This window comes from Myotis myotis, unplaced genomic scaffold (assembly GCF_014108235.1).
Source record: "Myotis myotis isolate mMyoMyo1 unplaced genomic scaffold, mMyoMyo1.p scaffold_m19_p_2, whole genome shotgun sequence".
NCBI lineage: Eukaryota > Metazoa > Chordata > Mammalia > Chiroptera > Vespertilionidae > Myotis > Myotis myotis.
The window spans coordinates 215,938,032-215,964,777 of NW_023416324.1; the positions used below are offsets into that span (position 1 = coordinate 215,938,032).

The 26,746-nt window shown below is 54.6% G+C and overlaps 1 protein-coding gene across 4 annotated transcripts; it reads right to left on the minus strand.

The window, feature by feature from the left end:
* Nucleotides 1–7,079: 7,079 nt before the first annotated feature.
* IFNAR1 (interferon alpha and beta receptor subunit 1) lies at nt 7,080–25,328 on the minus strand. Of its 4 annotated transcripts, XM_036349351.1 has the most exons (13): nt 25,183–25,301; nt 24,823–25,062; nt 21,384–21,507; nt 19,186–19,367; nt 18,141–18,292; nt 17,892–18,042; nt 16,613–16,675; nt 13,986–14,100; nt 11,066–11,262; nt 10,828–10,970; nt 9,767–9,920; nt 9,006–9,136; nt 7,080–8,776 (listed from the first exon to the last, which is right to left on the minus strand). In XM_036349351.1, coding segments are annotated over exons 3-13 (1,572 nt in total). In that variant the 5' UTR covers nt 21,386–21,507; nt 24,823–25,062; nt 25,183–25,301; the 3' UTR covers nt 7,080–8,494. The 4 variants fall into 4 exon arrangements, with proteins under 4 accessions (XP_036205244.1, XP_036205242.1, XP_036205243.1 ...); XM_036349349.1 differs by lacking the exon at nt 24,823–25,062 and having other exon boundaries at nt 25,183–25,328; XM_036349350.1 differs by lacking the exons at nt 16,613–16,675; nt 24,823–25,062 and having other exon boundaries at nt 25,183–25,328.
* Between the last annotated feature and the right edge of the window lie 1,418 nt (nt 25,329–26,746).

The following is a 26,746-nucleotide window of genomic DNA, read 5'->3' on the forward strand; positions in this document are numbered from 1 at the left end:
AGCCTCCTCGGACTCGGAGTGTGTGAGACCCTGATCCGCTCGCGCCGTCAGGAAGAAAGGAAACACAGCATCTCCCGCGAACACGCGCGCGAGGACGTGGAGGTCTGCGTTTCCGCGGGAAGAGCCGGAACACGGCCCGCAGACGGCCAGGCTGCCCACGCCTCTGGGTACAAGCTACACACACGCACAGAGCCCGGTCTTCCCTTCCCAAAGCAACTGCTATATTGTAACTCAGAAGGCGCCTCGATCAATACGCCCAATGTATTTGGAGTCCTGTTTGTTCTCGCTCGCGCTCGCGGGCCCAGAGAAACTCTTGCTTCTCCAATTCTGGGGCCCCCTGTGGTGGAAGTCTCCCTAATTTATACATTTTTCAGCTCTTTGTCTTCCAAATTTGGGACGAGACTTCCAGGCCTTCTGAGAAAGAAGGCCTGCGTGCTAGGACAGGGCCGTGAGACCATAATCTCTCCAGGCCTGGCCTGGTGCCAGCACTGACAGCCCTGTCTGGGGCATGGTTTACGGCCTCTCTGGAATGGGAAGGGTCTTATTTTTCCCTATTATTTAAGCAAGCACGCGTTTACAGAAGCCAGAATAGCAGGGTTAAATTTTAAACGGCAGTTTTTACCCAAGATGGAGGTTACTATGCTTCACAATGCATGACAGACTTAAAGAGCGCACAGTAGGCAATTCCTTCTAGAAAACATGGTGAAAGCACACAGCATAGATGGACCATCTTCTGCTTCGTCAGGGCCCAGCTCGGTGCCACCGTGCGTGTTGCTCCAATGAAGACAGGCTCCGGGCTTCCTCCTCGAGCAGAACTGAAACTCAGTACCCCCCGCCCTCCCGTCCGCCCCTCCAACAGTCCCTCTTTCTGTCTCTTTTAACTTCTTCTTTTTTAAAATTTTTATTTTTTTTATTTCGGTGAGGGAGGGAGAGAGAGAGAAACCTCCATGACGATAGAGTGTCGGCCTGCAGACTGAAGGGTCCTGGGTTCGATTCTGGTCAAGGACACAGGCCCGGGTCTAGTCAGGTTTTGTTTTTTCTTGAATCAGTTTTTGGCGTTTTGCTTCTGCCTCCGCAGAACCTTGTCCTGTGCCTGTCGCTCGCGGCGGTTCTGCTTCTCTGTTGGACCCCAGCTGACGGAGCGCCTCAGGCCCAGGCCTTGCGCTGGGGACGCTGGGTTGGCACTGGCTGGATTACGAATCTGATCTCTTTACAGGCTGCAGGTCTGGTCAGACCTTGTTTCTTCTTGAACCCGTGTCTGTCGTGTTGTAGGAATTTATCCACTTCATGAGGCTATCTAACACTTTGGCGTGCACTTGCTCCCAGCATTCCTTCAGAGCCCTTTTATGTCTGTAAGTTTGAGAGTAATGTCGCCTCTTTCCTGATTTTAGTAACTTCAGTCTTCTTTTTTTCTTGGCCAGTCTGGCTAAAGGTTCGTCAGTTTTCTTGACCTTTTCAAAGAACAAGCCTCTGGTTTCATTGCTCTTCCTTACTGTTTTTCTATTCTCTATTTCGTTTATTTCCCCTCTAATATTCCTTCTGCTTCTTTGAGTTTAGTTTGATCTTCTTTTTTCTAGTTTCTTCAAGGGGAAGGTTGAGTTGTTGATTTGAGATCCTGTTTCTTTCTTCATATAGTCACTGACAGCTATAAATTTCCCTCTGAGCACAGCTTTAGCTGCATCCCATGGTTTGGGTGTGTGGTGCTTTCCTTTTGAAACATCTTTAAGGGTTTTCACTCCCCTTTCGACTTCTTCTTGGACCCATCTGCTGCTCATGGGCACGCTGTATAATTTCCACAGATGTGTGACTGTCCCAACTGTCCTTCTGTGAATCGCTTTCCAATTTCATTCTCTTGTGGTCAGAGATCATGCTGTGTTTGATACCAGTCCTTCAAAACACGTTCTCAGCGTGTGGCTATGCAGGGGGTTTCTTGAGGTTCTATTTGTCAACATCTCATTTTGAGCGATGAGGAAAGGCAAGCGAAAGAACTCGGGGTGGTTGCCATGGCCTGACCCAGGTAGGTCTGGTTGCTGGTTTCCCTAAGCAAGACGGAAGCAGGCGGGCAAACACGGAGCCGCCGCCTTCTCTGCTGCAGCCGTGTCTCCAAGGAGCAGGCGCCATGGGGATGGAGTCCCGGGAAGGCAGCTCCATGCTCCCAGGGACGGCCTGGGAGCCTGGGGAGGAGAGGTCCTGAGTCTGGGCTGAGCTGGGCCTGAAAGGGGACAGGCCTGGCCCAGGGCACCATCGCTGCCCCACACCCTGCCGGCTGAGATGATTCTTAGAACTCTGCCTCACCCCCTTACTCTCGCCTCTCGAACAAGCGGGGAAGCCAGCGGCACAGGTTGGGCTGCGACCAGGACGGATGACTCACCGCAGGGCCTCAGCCCAGGGGGAGGCCGGACCGCACAGCACCACCTGCAGCTGCGTGCGTGGAAGGAGGCCACGCTCCCTCCCTTGTCCCCGGAGCCCAGTGAACAGGCGATGCCTGGCCTGCGAGGGCTCCTCTTTCCACAGAGCACGGACTGGCCTAGTCATCCACGCGTGTGGGAAAGATGGGCAAAGACTTGAATGTTTCCTTTTCACCGCAATTCAACTAGTGAACTCAGGGGCCTCATGCAACATTCGTAAGCCCTTTTATAAGATCCAGAGAAAAATAACTTTCCCCCAGTTATAGGCAAATTCTTTGTTCGGTATAGTCTACAATTCTCCCACACACCCCTTCTCTACAAACCACGGAACTCAGTGTCTCACACGTCTCACTTGGAGGGTTCATCTGAGGCCCCGGTTGCTGGGCGGGCTGCTTGCATGTGCTGGGCGGGCTGCTTGCATGTGCTGGGCGGGTTGCTTGCATGTGCTGGGCGGGTTGCTTGCCTGTGCTGGGCGGGCTGCTTGCCTGTGCTGGGCAGGCTGCTTGCCTGTGCTGGGCGGGCTGCTTGCATGTGCTGGGCGGGCTGCTTGCATGTGCTGGGCGGGATGCGTGCATGTGCTGGGCGGGTAGCTTGCATGTGCTGGGCAGGCTGCTTGCCTGTGCTGGGCGGGCTGCTTGCCTGTGCTGGGCGGGCTGCTTGCATGTGCTGGGCGGGTTGCTTGCATGTGCTGGGCGGGTTGCTTGCATGTGCTGGGCGGCCCTCCTGCAGGTGCTGCCCTTGCTGAGCGCATGGCGTGGGGGGAGCTCGGGCAGCGGGCACAGCAGGCCTGAGTCTCCCTCGCCCTCGCCCTCTGGCCGTGCCCACCTGGGGCTCCTCGCTCCCGGGGAGACCTGCCCTCTCCTCCCCGGGGGGCGAGGCTGAGAGCCGGCAGCACTGGGACTCGGCGACCAGCCCCTGTCCGAGCCCGGCAGCAGCAGGCGAGCCCCCCTGCACCTGGCCGCGGGCTGTCTGCTCCGGCTCCCTCGCCGCCTGTGCGGCTCCTCGCTCGCCACCCTCCAGCTGCACTGCCCCCGCTTGTTTCTCAGACTCTTCCCTGCCTCAGGCGACTTGTACACGTCCCCCCCCCTCCCCATGGGGACCCTGCTGTGCCTCCTCAGAGACCCCTCAGGAGCCCGGACCAACTCCCGGCCCATTTTCTCCGCAGTTCTTTTCTTTTTTTTTTTAAGTATATTTTTATTGATTTCACACAGAAAAGAAGGGAGAGGGAGAGAGAAACATCACTGATGAGAGAATCATTGACTGGCTGCCTCCTGCACGCCCCCTCCTAGGGATCAAGCCCGCAACCCAGGCATGTGCCCTGACGGGCATCGAACCCGGGACCCTTCAGTCCACAGGCCGGCGCTCTATCCACTGAGCCACACCGGCTGGGGCTTCTCCGCAGTTCCTACCCCATCTGGGTCTCACCAGCTCAGAGGGACCTCGGTGACTGACCTGTGAGCTGAGCGGTGAGAAGCGGCCGGAGGCGGCGGCAGGGCAGACCCTCGGGGAGCCGCGCCCCCGGTGGAGACGCCCCAGCCTTCTCCTGGGGACCGAGTTAGATTCGAATTTACTTTTCTGGCTGTAGAGGGCGGGGCACAGGTCGGTTTCCAGCTGTAAGTAGGTGAAACAGAGTTTATTCTGTATTATTCTGTATTAATTATTGTAGTTTTCCATATGGACGATCACGCTCCCTGAATGTTTGTAACCATTGTTTTCCGTGGTGAGTGCAACAACACGTCATGATGCCGCTGGTGCAAGTCTCTGTCGGGCGTTCTGCACATTGGTCTGTGGGCCTGTGGGCCTGGGAGGTCCCATAGTCCTTTCGCAGCTGAACGTCTCGAGGTTTGCAATGAAAATGCAGGACGCCCAGCTGCGTGCGGATCCCAGGCAAACAATGAATAATATCTCCCTGTCAGCACGGCCCCAATATTGCAGGGACAGAAACCAGAGGTGGGTGTTTATCTGAAATCACAGGTGGAGCACATGATCCTACGTGTTGATGTGGTAGAAATCACTGAGATTTCAAAGAGGGAATGATATACTCCTATACTAGCAAATTCACAATCATCTCTTTCCACAAGTAAATGCCGGAATATTCAAAGCATTCGACAACAAAAAATATTTTTATTATAAATATGTCCCATGCAATATTGGGCACACACTCCAGCTACAAAGATTCTTGTTGACCTGAAATTCAAATTTAATTCAAATGTAACTGGGTATCCAGCATTTTTATTGGCGAAATCTAGCAACTCCAACCGACGTAACAGCGTCAGCCCCGCCTTCTTCACGGTAGGAATCAATTTCTAAAACACCAGCTGGTTGTGAGTCTAAACTGGGTAACTGTCTCCCTCTAGCGGCGAATCCACTTAATCGTTTATTAGCTGCTTCAAGGGTCAGCTGCAGAGTTAAGAACAGAGAGTCCTGCCCGGCAAGTGTGGCTCCGTGGACAGAACGTCGGCCTGTGGACCGAAGGGTCCCAGGTTCGATTCTGGTCAAGGGCACAGGTCAGGGCGCATGTGCAGGAGGCAGCCAATCGGTGTGTCTCTTCCACATCCATGTTTCTCTCTGTCTTCCCTCTCTCTTCCACTCTCCCTAAAAATCCACGGAAAAATGCCCTCGGGTGAGGAGCAACCAAAAAGGCAGCCCCGCTGCCATGGAGCTTCGGGCAAACGCTAGGGGCCCTCCCAGGGATGCGCCAGGCCTGGTCACGGACACGGACACGGACACGGACACGAGGCCTCTACATGGTCGGGGGGGGGGGGGGTCTTTGGGGCAGGTTTCAGAGTGGATGATGTACTTTCATTCTATAAAATTCATAGTCACTTTTCATAAGCAAACTCCAGAGCCCCAAAGCGTTACAAAAACTGGGCACAGCCTCCTCTTCCCACTGGAGGGAAAGGAAATGTGTCCTCTTCGCCTGTTCCCTCCCCGCAGCCGTCCTCGCCGGTGGTCAGTGGTCGGGACGTTTTCAGGGCGGGGCGGCGGGCACCTCGGACAAATGTTCCATTTACACCAGCTGTGGCCAGTCTCCCTCTCCACTCCCTCCTGCTCAAGACCTTTTCTTTCTAAGCCAGGATATCGGCTCCACCACCGTCTTTTCTTCGTCTTCCCCGATGGCGGCTTCTTCCCTCGAAGGCCCCTCTGCGGGACCCCGCGCTCAGGGGGACCAGCCACGGGGGGCAGGAGCCCAGGCACCCTTTGCGTGAACACGTCACCTTCCTCTTCCCGCTTTTCTTTGCCCTCAGGTGGGACCCAATGCTCCTGACTTCCTCTCCTGCTGGGGTCCAACCCCAGCAGGTCCAGGGGTCCCCAAAGGTGTAGACGGAGTTGGCGAAGAAGGAATGACACGGAGACAGCGTTCAGTTGATCAGCAGCCTAGCCAGGATCTCCAGCCACGTTCTGGTTAGGATCTCCAGCCAGGTTCTGTGTCCATGTTCTCTTGCTAGGTTCTCCAGGTTCTCCAGCCAGGTTCTGTAGCCATGTTCCCTCGCTAGGTTCTCCAGCCAGGTTCTGTCCCGGTTCTCCAGCCAGGTTCAGTCACCAGGTTCTAGTCAGGTTCTCTTGCCATGTTCTATCCAGGTTCTGTAGCCAGGTTCTGTCTCTAGGTTCTGTGGTCAGTTTCTGTCCAGAATCTTTTGCCATGTTCTCTCCAGCGAAGTTCTTCTATCTCTAGGTTCTGTGTCTAGGTTCTGTGTCTGTTGCCTTGTTACATCTGTATTTATACCAGTTGATTCAATCCTATCAATCTCTATTACAAAGGTTAGGGCGTTTCTTATCTCCATTCCAGGGAGTAAAGATTATGTAGCTTAAGCATGATTGTTCGTAGTTAAAGTGATTAATTACCCGCCTGGCACTTAGTTAAGGGGTTTTATTCCCTCCCTAACTTCAGGGGAAAATCCCTACCTGGGGAAACAACCTTTCTCAGAGAGGTGACCTTGGTTAAAACACATAGCGCCAAGAAGGTGAGCAAACATATTAAGAACAGTATGCCATATACCCCAGGTCCCTTGAAACAGCAAGGATGGACCGGCTCCCGGCACTCCCCCAGGAAAGCAGCCCAGCCAGTGCCCAGTGTTCGTGTGGCCGTGCTGCTGTGAGCCCCTGGGGGCGGGGGGGGGGGGGGGCGCACACGCTGCCTCTTTTCGCTGGCGTTGTCGCTGCGGCGGAGGAACAGGGCGCTTCTCGGGCATCAGAGATGAATTTACTAAATAGTTCGCTCCCCGGTCCATTTTGGAAAAAGCCCGAGAAAGCTTATTGGAAACACGAAAACCGAAGGGTTCCCGACGGAATGCCGGCTGGGCTCCCACTCAGACGCAGAAGCCTAGGAGGCAGGCGGTGGGCCGGAGTCGCCGCAGGAAGAGAAGCATTTGCACGAGGAGAGCCGTGGAGTCCGGCGCACGGAGCAGGCGCCCAAGGGAGCTGAGGTCGGGAAGGAAAGCACCAGGCTGCTTGTGCAGGGGCGGGGGGGTAGGCGCAGGGGCGGGGAGTGTAGGGGCAGGGGCGGGGGGGGGGGGCAAGGGTGGGGGTGTAGGGGCAGGGGCGCTGCACTGGATCTCGGCCTCAGGCTTTGGCACCAGCCCCTCCCTTGTGAAAACTTTGTGAAGGTCCCAGTGGCAGCCCCTTTGGTGTATAGAAGTTTGTTAAGTTCAAGCACAACAACAAATCAAAAGCCTTTTGGCTCCAGTTTTATTATATAAAACTATTTACACCAACTGGGCTTCAGGCAAAAGTACAGGTGAAATTATTGGTACAAAAGAATTTTGCATGAAAATGTTGGCATGTCCTTCCAGAACCCCAGCAACATGCAGATGCTGTCAGAGGCATGCACGGGTCCCGTGTTCTCTCTCGCCCACTCGGTCACGCTTCCTGCACTCCTGTGCGCAGGCCCTGCCCCGCGGGAGGCACCGGGCTCCCGGGAAGGCCCTGCTCTCAGAGCCCGGCCTGGCGGGGTGGACAGCAGACAAAACAGATACCTGACGCACCAGGCAGTTGGGGTGGGGGTGGGTGCACCCTCCCAATCCCCCAGCCCCGGGCACTGCTGTGCCGGCCACACAGGGGGGGAAGTGCGGGCTCCATTATATTTTAAAATTGCTTCGTGCAGGTGGCCGCGCCCAGTCAGACGCTGAGGTTCTGAGCTGCTGATCTCTAATGGGGTCTGTACGTGCTGCTTCTGGACCTGGGCCACCTCGGACGGGTGCACGCGCAGGTGTCTGTGTGCACAGTGTCCAGAGCCGCGCTCCGTTCACGCCCACGTGAATCTACGTTAGCTCTGGCTGCGCTGAGAAAGCCTCGCGGACGCTCCTGGGTGCTGTCTGGCCCCCCGAGACCCCTCATGTTGGAATTCCGAGGCAGGTTCCTGGGCTCCCGAGTCCATGGTTTTCAGAAACCCTGTCAGCTGCAAACAAGGCCCGGCCAGCTGTGCTGACCACGGGCGACTACAGGGCCGGCAAGCAGGCACCCGGGCCTGTCTGCTGCCTGGCCGCTGGCTCCTGAGGCCCACAGAGGCCCTGAAGACGCCGTGCACCCCGTCTTAGGGACCTACCCCGACTGGTGTGTTAACCGGGCGTCGGGGATTTCCCTCTGACGCACCCCACACAGGCAGGCAAGCCCAGGGCCCTACTGGGCACTGTGCCCTGACCGGGAGTCGAGCCGGCGGCCTTTCTGTGCACGGGCAATGCCCAACCCAGCCACACTGGCGGGGCGCAGTGTCTTCTAGAGTGAAGGGCACCCAGCTTTTCTAAAGACGTTTCCTAGGGTCTGCTTCCGGGCCCCAGGAAAGACCAAGTGTCTGACCGTCTCCGGGGAACGAGGATCGTCCTTGCCAGGCACCAGGTAGTGTAACTGGCAGCACCAGGCCTCCCTGGGCCGAGCTGGCACCGGACCCTGACTTGGCCCCATCGCTGCTCTTCGAGGCCTCCCGTGTGGACAGGCCGTGGCAGACGTGCCCGCTCCTTCTCTTCATCTGTGAACAGGTCGAGCGCGCGCCTGTGCTTTTAGGACCTGTGACCCGAAGATGTTTTCTTTCCCAACAAGCCATACCCTCTTGACAGTTCCCGGAGGAGCCGGGGCTCAGGCTCCCAGCGTCACGCAAACCTCCCGCCCGCTGAGTGCGCGCCCGCCCCGCGCTGGCCCAGCTCCTCGCCGGCCTGGCTGCCGCCGCTCTCCCCGCTCTCCCCGCTCTCGTCTTCAATGGAGTAGTGGCCCGAGTCCTGGCTGGCCTGGGAAGTGTATGTTCTGTGGTCCTCATCCAGGTGATTCACTTCTTTTGCGGAGACAGCGTCCACATTTTCAACGATGAAACACTCCTCAGTCTGCTCCACAGAAGTGGAGAGCAACAGATTCTTTGTGGGCTCCTCGGGGAAATACTAATTTAAAAAGGAAAAGAGGAGAAACGGTCATTGAAAGGGTAAGTCAGTCTGCGAGTTCTCAGAGCTGCAGCTTCACATAGAAGTCAGCCCCGAGCACGTCGCGGGCATCACGACGTTCGGAACAAACCCGTCAGTGAGTCACGCACACGCGGGGTCGCCTCTGGCAAGTGTATGACAGGACGTGAGATGGATGCTCCGCGCTGGCGGGCAGAGGGGAGGCACCTACCTCTTCGATGGTGGCGGGTGGCTTCCCCGCCGGGAAGAACACGTAATGGACCAGCTTTCCGAGGGCGAGCGCAGCGCAGAGGACGAGCATGACGGCGACACCAGCCACCAGCAGGGCTCCGGGGGCACCTCCTGAAAACAAGCACACAGTGCTCAGCCGGGCGGGTCTGGCGCACAAATGCGCTCACGGCCCTGAGAGCTCGTGGGAGAGAGAGCCGGTAAAGGAAATCTATTCCTTTAAGATTATTTAAAAAAAAATATATTTTTTATTGATTTCAGAGAGGAAGGGAGAGGGAGAGATAGGAACATCAATGATGAGAGAGAATCATTGACCAGCTGCCTCCTGCACGCCCCCCACTGGGGATCGAGCCCGCAGCCCAGGCATGTGCCCTTGGCCGGAATCGAACCTGGAACCCTTCAGTCTGCAGGCCGACACTCTATCCACTGAGCCAAACCAGCTAGGGCTTTATTTTATTTTTTAAAATCCTCGCAAAAGGTTATTTTTCCATTGATTTTTAGAGAGAGTGGAAGAGAGAGGGGAAGATGGAGAGAAATATCAATGTGAGAGAGACACGTCAATTTGTTGCCTCCTGCACGCGCCCCGACCGGGGCCCGGGCTGGGGAGGTGCCTGCCACCGAGGTCCGTGCCCTGGACTGGAATTGAACCCAGAACCCTGTGGTCCGCAGGCTGACGCTCTATCCGCTGAGCCACGCTGGCCAGGGCTGAAGTCGCCTTTTTAAGACGCGCTGGGAGCTGCGCACCTGCTTCTGTCGCGGCGCACGCGGTGTTGCTGGGGCGGCTGCGCTGGCTCCTCGGCCCGTCCTCCAGCAGCGCCTGGGCGTCCGCGCAGTACACCGTCCGCGGCTTCAGGCTGAGGACCGGGAAGTCGGCTCTCTGCTCCACAAAGGTCTTCCGCTGTGAACGACAAGCCGCATGGCAGGCTCCGCCCCGCAGGCTCGCCCGGGACGCCTGCTTTCCCAGGTCTCTACAGACTCGCCCAGCCTGGCCTCCCACACAGCTGGCGCCGGCTCGAGAGGCTCTGGATTGGGACAGGACACTACCACCAAGCCAGAAAGTCAAAGGTGCTGCTGCAAGAGCACTTTTTAATTTTAATTACAAAAATGTTTTTACTGATTTTAGAGAGAGGGGAGAGCGAGAGAGTGACAGAACATCAACGACAAGAGAACTGGCTCCGCCACCCGGGCCTGCGCCCTGACCGGGGACTGGGCAGTCACAGCGTCTTTCTTGATTTTGTTTTTGTTTTTGGAGGACGTTTATGAAAGCTGAGGACAGTGAAACAAGAAAGGACCTCGAATAGAAGAAGCAACAGGAGAGCCCGGCTGCCCTGGCTCCCGGGGAAGACAGAGAAAAGGGGGCCTGGGGGACGAGCTGCCCACTGCTCCCCTGGCTGCAAGTCTCCTGCGGCCCCTTGAGGTCAGGAGATGCGTGCCCTGGGGAAGGAGGGGCGGGAAAGGTGTGGACGTGCTCCCTGGAGGGACAGCGTGCCCACGGAGTCTTACAGGCTGAAAATTTCCCTATAATTTTAACGTCAAGCTTTTTAAAAAATACATTTTTATTGATTTCAGAGAGGAAGGGAGACGGAGAGATATGATGAGAGAGAATCACTGATTGGCCGCTTCCTGCACGCTCCCTACTGGGGATCGAGCCCGCAACCCAGGCCTGTGCCCTCACCAGGAATCCAACCCTGACCTCCTGGTTCATAAGTCAAAGCTCAATCCCTGAGCCCCGCCGGCAGCGCCAAGCTTTATCGTCACTCAACCAATGAGAACTCTCAATTACAAAATCACACTGGTCTGTTTACCTCTGCATTTGAAGCGTTTTCCCAAAACCTGACTTCGTAGGTGAGCGAGTGCTGGAGCTCGGTCTGGTCCTGGAAGCCGATGGAGACTTGGAGCGAGCGGCTGCTCAGGGGCTTCAAGGCCACGATCAGAGGAGGGATGACAACTGGGGGGCGAGGGCACGGCGTTCACTCAGATGAGATGAGGGCAAAGGGCCTCCGGGGCGCAGAATCGGCATCCAGAGTAAAGCGACTGGCTTACCTTGTCTTCCAGCGTCAAACTTCTCCTCCTGGGACCAGGGGGACGAGCTGCTCCCGCGGGAGGCCCGGACGCGGAAGTAGATCCCTTTCCGGAACAGGTCCTGGGGCGGGGCGCACCGGGCCACGGGGGCACGCTCGCAGCCCTGCACTTGCGCCCACTTTTCTGACTGGCTTCCGGGCATCCTTTTCAAATAAGACCTTTTAAGACAAAAAAAGTTTGTTTTTAATTCTAAATGCATTGATTTTGTAAGTATTTGTATTGAGTGCCTGTAGCAGGCAGCCATCCTGTTAGGGGCTGGGCTGTAACGGTGAACAGTGCCCTCAGGAAGTGGGGGCCAGGGGGCGAGAGCCTGTCCCCGGGGGAGCACCCGGCCTGTGAGCAGGGCCCTTCCATGCCCGGGAACTGCGGCCGGCTGCTAGACAGCTGCTATGAACACTTGAAGAGGCGACGGGGACGGCAGCCAGAGCTCAGCGTGTCCTGCTTGGCTGCACTTTACTGATGGTTCCAGATGTGCAAATACTCTCCCCGGTGCGCACTCAGTGACGCCGTGCGGCGCCTGGCAGTGGCCGTGGTGGGCGTGCTGCCAAGACCCTGGGCCGGGACTGAGGACTCGAGCCTCTTGGAGAAGTGAGCTCTGAGGGAGAGAACGTGCCCATCCGGGAGCAATACCGCAACCAGAATCACACCTCCACAAGACAGAGAACCGGAGGCCACCATGTCACAGAACACGCCTCTCACACGCCTCCGCAAGACAGAGAACCACAGGCCCCCATGTCACAGAACACGCCTCTCACACGCCTTCACGAGACAGAGAACCGGAGGCCCCCGTGTCACAGAACACGCCTCTCACACGCCTTTGCCAGACAGAACCGGAGGCACCCGTGTCACAGAACACGCCTCTCACACGCCTTCGCCAGACAGAGAACCGGAGGCACCCATGTCACAGAACACGCCTCTCACACGCCTCCGCAAGACAGAGAACCGGAGGCACCCATGTCACAGAACACGCCTCTCACACGCCTCCGCAAGACAGAGAACCAGAGGCACCCATGTCACAGAACACGCCTCTCACACGCCTTCGCAAGACAGAGAACCGGAGGCACCCATGTCACAGAACACGCCTCTCACACGCCTTCGCGAGACAGAGAACCGGAGGCACCCATGTCACAGAACACGCCTCTCACACGCCTTCGCAAGACAGAGAACCGGAGGCACCCATGTCACAGAACACGCCTCTCACACGCCTTCGCGAGACAGAGAACTGCAGGAAAACACAGTTTTCTGCCTCTGCCCTGCGCTGCTGGGGCCTCCTGGTGCTCTGAGCTGCTCCGGGCTCTGTCGGGACTGGCACCAGCTCAGACCCAGCTCCATCCCTGCTCTGGCGGGAGGCAGTGGGTGTGGGGTAACGGGAGGTTTCTGCCCGTGTCTGCGTGCCCTGAAAAAGAAAAGGGCTTGAAGGCCTTAATTAGGTATTTTTGAGGAAGGGTTTTGTTCAGAAAGACAGACTGGACAAAAGTGTAAGCCCTGAGCTCCCGGAGGGAAGACAAAGTGAGTAGAGAGCTTGGCTGATGCATTACAGTCTGTTCCTGCGGCCCCAGCATTCCTGTCCAATCCCAGCTGGGGCGGTGGGACCAGCCTCACATTCCACTGATGCCACGTATCATGCTCCGAGCCTATTTATTTCGTATTTATTTGAACAGAGTTATGTCCTATTTTTATAGATTTGTTTAATTAATAACCTGTCATTTTCAAGTTCATTTTTTATTCATATTTATGTTCATGGTTGATTGTACCTTCCCACACCCAAGAGGTGGGGTGAGTGGGAGTGGGAGTGGCCTTCCTGCCACCGCCCACATCTGTCCAAGGCCAGGAGCGGAGGGGGGCCCTGGTCCCAGAGAGGGTCCTTGGCCGGTTGGGGAGACGCGCGTGCACACGGGGAGCCTTAGGACCTGAGTGTTCAATGGGGGATGGGAAGGGTGGGAGAAACTTCAATTCCGTTGAAGATGGAAGTCCAAACCCTTTTTCGGACCGGGAGGGTCTCTATTTCACCCTTTCTGAATGACAAGGCAGCGAGGTGCCTATCACTGTGAGTTTGGGGGGCTAGAGGAGAGGGTGGCAGCGCCCTCCCCCCTGTGAAGTGGGCTTCTCCCTCACAGCCCGCACGTCCCCCCCCCCCCCGCCCCCGCCGCCTCTGCTCAGTGGTGCTGGTCAACCTGCAGCCTCACAGTTGTACTTTTCATTCTACCAGAATGGCCCGATGGGCGGTTTAAATAGGACGCAAAGATCAATGCAAAAATTACTGTCCTGTATAAACATAGTTCTAACTGGAATTTGTAAAAAAGCAAATTAAGAAGAATTGGGAGTTGTCATTTAAAACAGCCTCTAATAAAGTTGTTTGAAAGCCGGAAAAAAAAAAAGCCATTCCAAGAAGCCCGGTCCCAGGGGGCGCTAGCGGACTTCCCCAGGGCAACTCTATCAGGAGCTGGGAAAATGAAAACGACTGTAGTGCTAAAGGGCAGTAATCACAGGAAATTAACTGGGTGGATGTTGGGTGAAATAAGAGTGCTAAAAACACTGAGTCAAACTGACCATTAACAATGTTTTATAAACCCGAAAAAAAAAAATGGGCATGTTACAGAACACACACATCTCACCTGCCTTCAAAAGACAGAGAACCGGAGGCACCCATGTTACAGAACACACACATCTCACAACAGATGAAGACATTGAGTCCCAGAGCGGTCATGCAACCAGCTCTGTGTCAGCAGCAGCCACAGGCAGAGCCAGTGCTGGAATGATGGCCAGTCTCCAACAATGCGACCAACAACGTGATCGCAGGGACCGGCCAGCCTGTGGGGGGAGCCGCAGGAGTGCAGCCCGTGGACTCAAGGAGAGAGGGGGCATGCGGGAAAGAACTTACTTGAGCCACTGAGCTTCAAACGTCACGTTGTCGTGTGTGTAATCCCACTTGAGAACATAGGTGTCATTTTCCAGAATGACCTGTATATTTTCGGGAGCAGGCAGCTCATTTTCAACTGGAAGACACAGAATACAAAAAAGCACATGTCTACTCTAGTGAAATACATGTGGCGAGAATTCGCACTCGCAGCAGGGCAGATGGAAAGCGTGTGCTCGATCATTGCGTGGTTCAGTTAGTCATGCTGCGTGTCCATGTGTACACGGCTATGCCGCCACCTAAGAGGATGGGGAGGCCCATTTGTACCTGCTGACATACAAGGAGAGTCTCAAATATCAGCTGAAATAAGTGGCTGCCACATGTATGCAGCAAGACTTTTTTAAAAATTTAAAACAAAACAGAACTGATAGAGAACCAAGATGGCGGCATAGGTAAACACTGTACTTGCTGCCTCCCACAACCACATCAAAATTACAACTAAAAGACAGAACAACTATCATCTAGAACCGCAGGAAAGCTGGCTGAGAGGAAGTACTACAACCAGAGAGGTAGAGAAGAGAGCGCATTGAGACTGGTAGGAGGTACGGAGGCGCGGAACGGGCTGCTGGAAGGAGATACAAACTCCTGCTTGCTCTGAACTCCAGTTCCGGGCAAGACTCTGGGGGACCCAGACATATATGGGGAGAAACTGGACTGTCTGGCACTGGGGCAGGAACACAGGTGCGGCTTTCTTCCAGATGGAGGTGCTTGCAGCAGTCATTGTTCCTGTGCTGGGACCTCCCCGGTGCAGGGCTGACTGGAAGCCATTGCTGTTTGCTCCGCCCTGGAGATTCCCTGAGACCCCGCCCCAACCAATTTACAACCCCACCCAAGCTGTGCGCAGCAGCTTTTGCATATGAATGGCCTGTCCTTTCTCAGCCTAAAACCTGTCAAACAAGCTGCAGCTCAGTCAGGGAGCCCCAAAGCTATCAAAAGAAGGCCCAAGGCCGGCCCCAGAACCAGCCTGCTTTGCTACACAGCTGGGCCTCGTCTGGGCACTTCCAAACCTGATACAAACAGGAGGAATCTGCAGATCTCTCTGTAGCTCCTGCTGGATGGTCCCAGGCAGTGGCTGACTTTGCACCTCCTTGGAGATCCAAGAGCCAGTGTACCCAGTGGTCAGAGCAAGACCACACCAGATTACAGCTCTTCACATCCATAAGGGACACACTCAAGGGGCAGACTCAGTGAGCACCAAAGCCCCACTGAAGCAAGTCCTGCCCCAGAAGGGTGTCTCCTGCACAGCAGTTCTTCCATTGTAGACACAGCTGGTCCTCACAGCCAATTGGCCTGGAGGTCAATTCCTCCCAGTGACACCAACAGCAATCAAGGCTCAACTACAAGACTGTGCTCAGAGCCCACAAAGGGTTGTACCTAGAGTGCCCAGTTCAGGTGACTGGGAAGGCTGAGCCACTGGGCCCTATAGGACACCTAGCACACAAGGCCCTTCTACCAACTCAAGGAGACTTAGCAGCTACCCAATACATAGAAACTAACACAGGGAAGTAGCCAAAAGGTAGAGACAAAGTAACATGTCACAAATGAAAGAAATGGAAGAAAGCAAACTACTGGATATAAAGTTCGAAACCACAGTTATAAAGTTACTAAAGAATCTTCTAGAAACCTCCAAGGAACTTAGTGAGACCTTCAAGGATCTTAGTGAGAATGCCAAAAAAAAAAAAAAAAAAAAAGGAAAAGGACCAGTCAGAAATTAAGCATACACTGACTGAAATAAAGAATAATATAGAGATTCAACAGCACACTAGAGGATCCCAAGAATCAAGTCAAAGATTTGAAATACGAAGAAGCAAAAAAACACCCAACTGGAAGAGCAAAAAGAAAAAAGAATCCAAAAATATGAAGATAGTGTAAGGAGTCTCTGGGACAGCTTCAAGCGTACCAACATCTGAGTTATGGGGGTGCCAGAAGAAGAGAGAGAGCAAGATATTGAAGACCTATTTGAAGAAATGACAGAAAATTTCCCCTACCTGGTGAAAGAAATAGACTTACAAGTCCAGGAAGCGCAGAAAACCCCAAACAAAAGGAACCCAAAGAGGCCCACACCAAGACACACCATCATTAAAATGCTAAGGGCAAAAGACAAAGAGAGAATCTTAAAAGCAGCAAGAGAAAAACAGTTAGTTACCTACAAGGGAGTACCCATACAACTGTCAGCTGATTTCTCAAGTGGCAAGAAATATACAAAGTGATGAATGCCAAGAACCTACAACCAAGATTACTTTATCCAGCAAAGCTATCATTTAGAATTGAAGGTAGATAAAGAGCTTTACAGACAAGAAAAAGCTAAAGGAGTTCATCACCACCAAACCAGTATTATGTGAAATGCTGAAGGACATCCTTTAAGAAGAGGAAGAAGAAAAAGGTAAAGATAAAAAATTATGAACAACAAAGTGACAACAAATACATATTTATCAATAAGTGAATCTAAAAATAAAATGAATAAAAAATCTGATGAACAGAATAAACTGGAATGTAATAGAATCAGGGGCATGGAAAGGGATCAGACTGACAATTCTCAGGGGGAAGGGGATGTGGGGGATGCGGGAAGAGATTAGACAAAGATGTTATACCTATGGACGAGGACGGTGAGGTGGCGAGAGCTTGATGTGGGGTGGGAACTGGGTGGAGGGGAGCTATGGGGGGGAAAAAGAGGGACAACTGTAATAATCTGAACAATAAAGATGAAAACAAACAAAAAACAGAACCACTGCCAGTTTGTACATGCTGACAGGAGCCCAGCCACCTGCTCTCTGACAAATGGAAATGGGGAGGGAGGCAGGAGAGGAAAACATCACTTCACACCCTGCCCTGTGGTTTGACTCAAAAAAAAAAAGCACAGTCCGGCTGGCGTGGCTCAGTGGTTGAGCATTGACCTATGAACCAGGAGGTCACGGTTAGATTCCTGGTCAGGGCACATGCCAGGGTTGCAAACTCGATTCCCAGTAGAGGGCGTGCAGGAGGCAGCTGATCCATGCTGCTCTCTCATCAGTAATGTTTCTATCTCTCTCTCCCCTTTTCTTTCTGAAAACAATAAAAATTATATTAAAAAAAAATAAATTAAAATCTTTAAAAAATAAACAAAAACCCCACAAAGTATACTAAATTTATAATTAAAATAAACAAACCTAAGCTCCTACCCTTGACTTGAATTGTTGACAAGATGTCACTGATGAAATAAATCTACCGGGATGTTTTCATATTTAAACACTAGATGCGTGGTGCATGAAATTCATGCACTGGGGATGGGTGGGGGTTCCCTCAGCCTGGTCTATGCCCTCTCACAGTCCGGGACCCCTTGGGCAATGTCCGCCTGATGGCTTAGTCCCACTCCCTGCGGCGATCGGGCCTAAGCCGGCAGTCGGACATCCCTCTTGCAGTCTGGGACCCCTCGCTCCTTACTGCCCACCTGCTTCCAGCTCCTTACCACTCAGCTCGCCGCTCCTTAGCACTACCATGGAGGTGGGAGAGGCTACCTCCACTACTGCTGCGCTCGCCAGTCGTGAGCCCGGCTTCTGGCTGAGTGGCGCTCCCCCTGTGGGAGCACACTGACCACCAGGGGGCAGCTCCTGTGTTGAGTGTCTTCCCCTTGGTGGTCAGTGGCACATCATAGCGACTGGTTGTTCCGCCTTAACGGTTGCTTAGGCTTTTATTATACAGATTTCGCCTATAAGGCAGTTTTGCAAGGCTAACTGTTCTTCCAGCAACTACCACCCCTTTCTGTGGATTCTGAGCCATATTCTGGCTTATGTAAATGCTTTTAACTACTCACTAAACCATCCTATGAGTTTCAGCACCTAAAGTGCAAGATGCCCGCCGGCCGCACTGTGTGCCCGCGGACCACGGCCTCACCTGTGGTGCTCACGCAGTGCACGGGGCTGAACTCCGCAGGGTTCCAGTGCAGGAGCAGGCGCGCCTTCACTCTCACACAGTACGTGGTCTCTGGCACGAGCTTGTGAATTTTAATTCTGGGAAACCTGGAGTGATGCGTTTCATTCCAAGTCTACAACAAAAAAACAGAAGCCTGTTCTTTAGAAGGGCACCAGCCACACGTCAGGGTGAGTGTCAGTCTCCATGGGACCGGGCGAGGGCAGCGCTCACCTGCGCTCCCGACGCGTTCCTCCAGATGATCACGCTGTATTGGGGGTTTTCCTGCTGCCACATGACACTGTCCTTGGCTCCGGGAGGGGAGATGTTGATCGCTATTGCCTTGTCTTCGGCTTCTAAGTGTACCTTCGGAGGACCGATCCGAGCTGTAAAGATCGGGACACTGACTACACCTTCATGAACAAGATGCCACGCACCCACTCACTTCTGAGTGCTCAGTCTGAGCCTCACAGTGTGAAACAGACAGTCCCGTGAGCCCACTGTCCCGGGGAACGCAGCATCCCTGAAGACACAAACGTGTGTGACAGGCGTGCGTAAGGAAACATGAAGATTACGCAGGGACAGAGGATGAGCGAGGGGTGTCTCAGGTAAGTTAGTCAGGGGGAGCCTCTGAGATGTGACTGAAACAAGGGAGCAAGCCACGCAAACCTCTAGGGAGGAAGTGAGGTCCCGGCCGGCACTCAGGTCTAGGCCCCTAAGATGGGCAGGGGCTACCACGTTCGAGAGACAGGAGGGGCCTGGAATGGCTGGGTGGTGGACAATGAGGTCAGAGGTCACTTGTGGCCAGGGAGTAAGGAATCTGAGGGCTATGATGGGAGGAATGCCATGATCTGATTTATCTTTGGGCCTAGTCGGGATGGCACAGTGGTTGAGCATCAACCCATACACCAGATCATGGTTCGATTCTTGGTGAGGGCACATGCCCAGGTTGCGGGCTTGATCCCCAGTAGGGGCGTGCAGGAGGCAGCCAATCAATGATTCTCTCGTTGATGTTTGTATCTCTCCCTTCCTCTCTGAAATCAAGAAAAATATCCTATATAATGAAGAGCTAATATGCTAATTAGACCAAACGGCAGAACCACCACCTGGACGACCCTCCGATGACCTTCCAGATGAAGCTGGGGCTGCGAGGGCCGAGCCCCTTGCACGAATTCCGCGCATCGGGCCTCTAGTATAAAAAAAGGTGCAGGTGTGGGAAGTGAGCTGCCTGGTAACTGTGAACAGACGATACAATGTAATCCCTGCAGCTGTTTCTCACCTTGTTGAAATGGTATAAATGTGTCAAGCTCACGCCACGGAGAAGTACTGTTTCCCTCTTCTGCTCTTATGCGCAGTTTAATTTCCTCATAAACATGCATCTTGAGGGAAGAAAAGTCGCACGTGGCACTAGTAACATGTTGACACCCAGGCAGTTTCGTCCAATTATCCACAATCCTAGGCCTTCAAAATAAAAAGGCAAGAGAAAGAGTGAGCGGATGGGTAAACCCGGGAGCGTGCCGGATGCGGTCTGGTCACGCAGCGACTTCTGCTCCAGTTTCTGTCCGGCTGACATGTTCCTGTCCTTCCACCTTTTCAGTGCAGACACCAGGTTCTCATTCCTCAGAGGGAGGGTCTGGCACAGTGACCGTAATGTACACGGTTCTCTAATCTTGTGGGGAAGCAGAGAAGGGATGACCCACCAGGTAGAAGTGGACTTTGCTACGAGCAGTTGTGCCCTCTGGCCGACCACTTTACTCCCGGACCCTCTGCTCCTACTGGGAACCTGGGACTGGAGCTGAGGGTCCCGCTGGTCCGCTCCCTGAACAGCCGCCAGCCCTGAGAGAGGCCTTGGGGTCCATAGAGTGTGAAAGCTCCTCCTCCCTCCCTACCAAGACCCCTCTGCCTGCTGACCCCGCGTTCCTGCCATCCCAGCACCAGGAACGAAGGACTCACAGGAACTTTCACTAATAAAGTCCTCCAAGTGGATTCAGTCAACCCAAAAGCCTACGTGATTCACATCAGATCCTTCCGACACAGGAAGAAATCCGCGGTCACCCGCGCCTCAAGCGCAGGCCCTGCTGCGGCAGGGCGAGGAGTGGAGGCAGCGAGAGGCGGGGTCCGACTCCTGCCCGGGGAGCCCTGCCCACCTGGGACACTGGTCCGAGGAGGCATTTTGTCCAGCTCAGTTCACAGTCCCAGCATTAGCTGATTTGGGGGTAATATTATAGACTTCACTTTAACCCTTTTCGGTCCAACGTGGAGGCTGACTGGACAGCCCAGGTGCTAGGAGCAGGTCCAACATCGAGCTGAGGTCTAGTGAGACAGATAACTTCAACATTCAATCCCGTCAATTAATTTCGACCAGACTGTTGGAATTCCAAAAATAAAACTGGACCGCAAAGGGTTAAAGATGCTTTATGCCAACGGAAACTAGGAATGGTATCCAAATAATTTTAGTGCTGACCCAACTTTAAGTCTACCTTATTTTTTAAAAAAGAAACGTTTTTAAAAATTACCAAAAATAGTCCAGCTGGTATAGCTCGACCCATGAACCAGGAGGCCATGGTTCGATTCCCGGTCAGGGCACACACCTGGGTTGTGGGCTCGGTCCTGGGTAGGGGGCGTGCAGGAGGCAGCCGACTGATGATGTTTCTCTTTCATCATTGATGTTTCTATCTCTCTCTCCCTTCCTCTCTCTCTAAAAATCAATAAAAACACATTTAAAAAAAATTACCAAAAACACACACTAGCATGGAACACGTCCTTCCTGGCCGTCACCTCGTCCTTTACCTGCCTGAGCTTAGACTCGAGCTGGTGCTGACGACACCTTAATCCATCACAAACGTTCCCGAGACTCTGCCACAGGAGGCAGCCCCGCAATGCTTCGCTCTCACGCCCATGTTTCTCTCTTTCCCCCTTCCTCTCCCTCTAAAAATCAAGTTAAAAAAATTACTAAATCTATGAGATGACCCATCTCCTCGCTTTATCGACCACCCACTGGAGAACAAGAGCGCGTGGCCAGGGGTGCAGGGTGCAGGGTGGGGCTCCGGTCCCCGCCGCCCGGCGCCTGCTTCTTCGCCGCCCAGCACCTGCTCTTTCTCCCACAGGGAGAGGTCAGCAGACGGCCCGGTGCCCAGCGCCAAGCACTGCCCCTCTGAGCTCCGTTTCCTTCCGGAACCCTCTCTGCTGCCACTCCCCGCCTGCCCTCCATTGGCCGCGAGGCTCCAGCTCAGGCTCAGATTCCCAGTCACAGGACCCGGCGCCATCGCCACCCACAGCCACTGGCGGCAAAGCCCGAAGATAAAGTCGACTAAGTCTCTGTTTGCCGAAATGAGGCTCTAAATATTACGTAGACATAACATTTCTCCAAAAACTGGGGGGAAAGCCCTACGTTTTCCAAAAATCTGAAAAGAAATGATGGCATTAAAACTATAAAAATCTTCAGATGCTCTGGCCACCGGCGAGGGGGGCACGTACATTCGGTAATCCGCCGACACAGTCACGTTCCCGGCAGGCTCCCTGCTCCGGGCCCAGCGCAGGGTGAAGGTGTCATCGATGATGTCGACTTCCACATTTTGGGGAGGTTTTAGTTTTGTTCCCCCTACACGGGTAACAAGAAAGAAGAGTCAGAGATACACTACAGATGGTCCTGAAAATGTTGCTCTTCCCTCCACATCGCTGACTACAGCACGAAAACATGTACATATCACAGTTAAGTGTATAACAACCTAAGAACTCCTGATTGCTCCCAGCACAGGGAGGCTGTTCACTAGTTATCTCTCTGCATCTGAGAGCTGGGAAAGACTGAGTTCCTTTCATCTATAAAAAGCGTTAAATGTCCACTATATCCCAATAAAAGTGGAAAAACCAAGGGGGAAAAGCAGGCTTTGTCTTTTTTAAAAAAATATTTGTATTGACTTCAGGGGGGAAGGGAGAGGGAGAGATAGAAACATCAGTGATGAGAGAGAATCACTGATCAGCTGCCTCCTGCACGCCCCATACTGGGCATGTGCCCGGACCAGGAATTGGAAGGTGACCTCCTGGTTCATAGTCGACCTTCAACCACTGAGCCATGCTAGCCAGGCGAGGCTTTGTCTTCTAATTGAAAAAATATTCTCTGTGTAAAATCGAGTTTGTGTTTGGCCTGGAAGCCACGTGATGCGAAGGATACAGGGCTCATTGTTTAACAGCCTCACGCTGGTTTCACATCCTCTGTTCCGAGACAGACTATCTGCTCCATCTACCGACGGAGAGCAGAGCAGCTGTGCTTTCAGAGCCGCCGGCTGGTCACGGGAAGTGAAACATCCCTGCACGAAACCCGAGCCCAGGTCTGAAGGGTTACCCATCAGCCACGCCCTCCAGGAACCTGAGAAACAGGTGGGAACCTCCTGGGGACGCAAGGACTCCCGCAGAGGCCCACTTTCTTTCTTCCTCGCCCTCCTAGCGCACATCTCCCCTCTCTGCCCTTGCTGGCAACGGCAATCGCATCTCTCTGCTCCGACCACCAATCCTCCAAAACCCAGCTCACGTCTGACCCTGCTAGACAACCCTCCTCCATCGCCGCAGCTCCCGCGGACCTGGGGGCCTGCGCGCGGCACCAGGAACCGCCCTGCTCATTCCACACCCAATCGGCGAGAGTCACCAAGCCCAGAGCCGGCAGCCGGCAGCTCTCACAACTGGGTGGGCAGAGTCTTCACACGCTTCTTTGTGTTAAACACAGACCTCCAACCAGATGCGGGTCCTGGAGGGCAGGCCTGGGCAGCTGCACGCGTCCCCTGCATCCCTCAGAGCGCTTGGCGCCATGCTGGGCGCACGGAGCTTCAACGCCACCAAGGTCTGGTTTTCCACCGTGTGTGACAAACTACGACCGGCCGGATTTCAGAGTTATTTCTGGTTCCTATGGCGTTTCTAGCCTTTGCTTCTGCCTCAGGCAAGCCTGTTATCTCCTCGTAGATTTTGCAGCAGCAGGGCCTGCCGGTGCACCCGCTCTGCACTGGGACTGCTTCTGCTACTCTCGGCTGGAGATTCGGGTATGGACTCAAAAGGGGGGCGAGGGGGCACTGGAGAAAACATTTTCCGGCTTCTTTTAACATTTTCGGAGGTGCTCGTTGAGCGTCCCCACCCTCTATTTCCTATTTCACACTCAGATTCTCTGAGATCTCACCCCTGACAGAGTACTTCCCCGGTCCCGCTCCTCTACACTCAGTTCCCACCCGTTGGTTGGAGTTTTATAGATTCCATGCATCTGAGGGCAGAGATTGGGTTACGGAGGCTGACAAAGGATCTGGTGGCATCCGTGGTGTCGTCTAGGACATCCTACGTCCACGATCCTGGGCCTGGGGGCAGGAGGAGGGGCTCTGGTGGTGTGACCAGGGATTATTCCTCCGGGACACAGCCCTTCTGCTGAAGGAGGGAGAGGCCTTCCGGCCCTGGCGCAATCGGCATGTCAACGGACAGAGACTTGGAATAGAGTTATTAAACAGGATTTCAGATGTCACAGATTTTGTTCTATTACTATTAGCAATATCCTTTTGATAATAGTTTATTTCACCCCTTTAGCATGTAAAGTATATACATGGGCACTTGGGCCAAACTTCTATTTATACAACTGGTTGCCTCCCACCTTTCACATTCACACCGATAACCGGACACACTTTTACTAATTTTTAAAGCGACATAAATCCCAGCACACCCATCCATACAAAGAGGCGTTTCCTCCCACAGTTTGGATACAGGTCTTAGAATTGCACTTAGTAGGTTTAAAAGTGAGTGTTTGAAAGACAGAGCAACGCGATGATCAAGTCAGGGTTAACATTTCGTTCAGTTTTGAAGAGAACTAAAACGTGGAGAAAAAAAGTAGGTTAATGAAAGGTGGGCTCTGTGCCTGATTTCCAGTCTGACTTCCCAGCTAGCCGCCACCTTAGGCCAGTGACTCAGCTCTCAGGGCCTCTCCTTGCTCAGCTGCACACAGCCATGAGGATAACGTGCCTCGGGTTGTTTTGAAAGCTAAAGGAGTTCCTACCTTTAAAATACTTAGAGTAGTGCCTGGTGTGTAGTTAAGAGCACAGTACATGCTAGCTGTATGTAAAACTTACGTTTAGCCCTGGCTGGTCTGGCTCAGTGGATAGAGCGTCTGCCTGCCTGCGGACTGAAGGGTCCCGGGTTCCATTCTGGTCAAGGGAACAGGCCTGGGTTGTGGGCTCAATCCCCAGTAGGGGGCGTGCAGGAGGCAGCCAATCAGTGATTCTCTCTCATCATTGTTTCTGTCTCTCCCTCTCCCTTCCTGTCTGAGGTCAATAAAAATATATTTAAAAAAAATAAATAAATAAAACTTACTTTTAGCAGCTCTCCGCTAATCCAAATTTAAAATTAGGACCTTTTAAAAAAAATTTTTTTAAAAAATTTTTCAATTACAGATCTTAATGCACACCCTCCTGGAATGTTATTTTAAGTGAAAACTCTGGGGGAAATTCCTATATTAAAGCAAACACGAGTCTAATGCAAATTTTCATGAACCGAAGACTTCAAAGAAATTGCCACGGATTGCATAAAGGCCCCTATCACCACCCACATAGTATCCTGTGTCCCATATCTGTGGCAGAATTCGAGAAACAGGGTGCCATGTACCACATTGGGGTGCAGTTTTCTCAGCCAACAGTTAAGTGTCTGAGTCCCTAGGCAGCCTCCCGGACCCCCGGCTTCCGGAACCCCTCCCCGCAGTAAACAGGCCGTCGCCCGCCCCCTCCCCCGGCTCCGAGCAGGGCGGCAACCCCGGGGCCGGGGCTGGGGCTGCAGCGAAGGGGCGGGGCGGGTCCGGCGGCGCACTTTCCTTTGTTGCTGCTTTCCCCTGCACGCTCCGGGGGGGAGTCCCCGCGACCCTCCCGTCCGCCCCGCGCGGGGCGAGCTGCTCACTAACCGGAGGAAACGGGCTTCGGGAACAGCAGCGCAGCTCACGGCCAAAGCCGAAACGGAACGGCCCAGCCAGGCAGCCCGACTTTCCAAACGGAAAACGAGTTCGACCCGGAGGCTCTCGACACCCGGCGCCGCGGGATGGGCGGGGCTGGGGGACGCGGGGCCGGGGACGCCGGGCGGGGGGACGGGACCCGGCGCAGGCCGCCGAGCCAGCGGCTGGACGGAGCTCCAACACCATTTCCTCCTGTTGAGTTTCCAGCCCAATGGGCTTGTGGCCACGGTGACCTCGTCTCCCAGAACGTCTGTGCCCGGCCACCCACCTCCCGGGGCCGTGGCGCCCAGCGCCGGGATCCCCATCTCTCACCTGCAGCTGCGGGCAACACGCACGGCGCCCCGGCGACCAGCACCACACCCAGGAGGGCGAACATCCTCCGCGGCCGCCAGCTACGCCGCCATTTAAGCCGGGGCACTCCTCGCAGTGCGCCCGGGCACCGGCCAGGCCCAGCGCTCGCCCCGCCCCCGCCCTCCTCGCCCCGCCCCCGCCCCGCCCCCCGGCTCTCCGCGCACGCGCATGTCGCCCTCCGCGCACGCGCTTCCCTCCTCCCTCCGCGCACGCGCCTGTCGCCCTCCGCGCACGCGCTTCCCTCCTCCCTCCGCGCACGCGCCTGTCGCCCTCCGCGCACGCGCTTCCCTCCTCCCTCCGTGCACGCGCCTGTCGCCCTCCGCGCACGCGCTGAGATGCCTCCGCGAGATTGGTGCCCGCAGCGTGGGTGGCGCGCGCCCGGGGAAGTGTTAGGCTGCGCCGCCTGCCCGCGCCCCTCTTTCCCGGCAGTGACCGCCCACTCGCGGTCCACCCTCCCTCCCCGAGCGCTGGGTTCCCACAGCGGGGCGAGGCGTGGCCACTGCGCCTGCGCAGGCCTCGCGGGCCTGGAGTTGGCCCCTCCCCGCTCTGCTCGCGGACCCGGCCCGGAAGCGACCTCGGGGCGCCTCGGGGAGTCGGGAGGCCGGAGGGGAGGCCGCCCGGCAGGGACGGTGGTTAAGACCGTCCAGCGCTCGTTTTCGGGGCGGCCGGCGGCGGGGCGAGCGGGCGGGAGAGCACGGGGAGGCCCCGGGCCCGGGGACCGCCCACCCTTATCGGTCATCACTTGCGTCCGCCATTCAGACGGTTATTTAAGTGCCTTCATAGCTGATGAAAATAAAAACATGTAAACGGCCCTGGCCGGTGTTGCCCAGTGGATAGAGCGTCGGCCCGAGGACTGAAGGGTCCCAGGTTCGATTCCGGTCAAGGGCATGTGCCTGGGTTGCGGGCACATACCCAGTGCGGGGTGTGCAGGAGGCAGCTGATCGATGTTTCTCATTGATGTTTCTAACTCTCTATCCCTCTCCCTTCCTCTCTGTAAAAAATCAATAAAATATATTTAAAAACACACACACACAAAACATGTAAATGGTGAGACGTGGAATAAGCAACCAAATGCGTAGCTGTCCATGGTGGCGCCTAATATTAGTGGTGGAGCTCGTGGCCATGAGTTTGCAGACGCGGCAGCTCGGAGGCCGGGCTCGGCCCGAAGCCACCGGGGTTTGTGTCCAGCCTCCCGGCGAAGAGCGGGGTTCTCTGGAGGGATGGTCAGCGCTTTGCTTTAACGATGTGGATGTTGCGGATGGAAAAACACCCCCGGAGAAGACGTTAATCAAACGGGAGGAAATTCCTGGTGCCATGACTCAGTCACACTCGTTAAGACATTTCCCAGCGACGCTGACTTACAGTTTTAATTAACATTCCATTTCCTGTTGTCCCAGAAGCTGTTCTAGCAAACTAGTTGGAAAAGGTTGCATTTTTACATGTAAGACGGTGGGCCCCAAGCCAACAAACATTTCATTTGAGAGGTTTTTAAATAGATCGCCCTCCTACACACACACACACACAC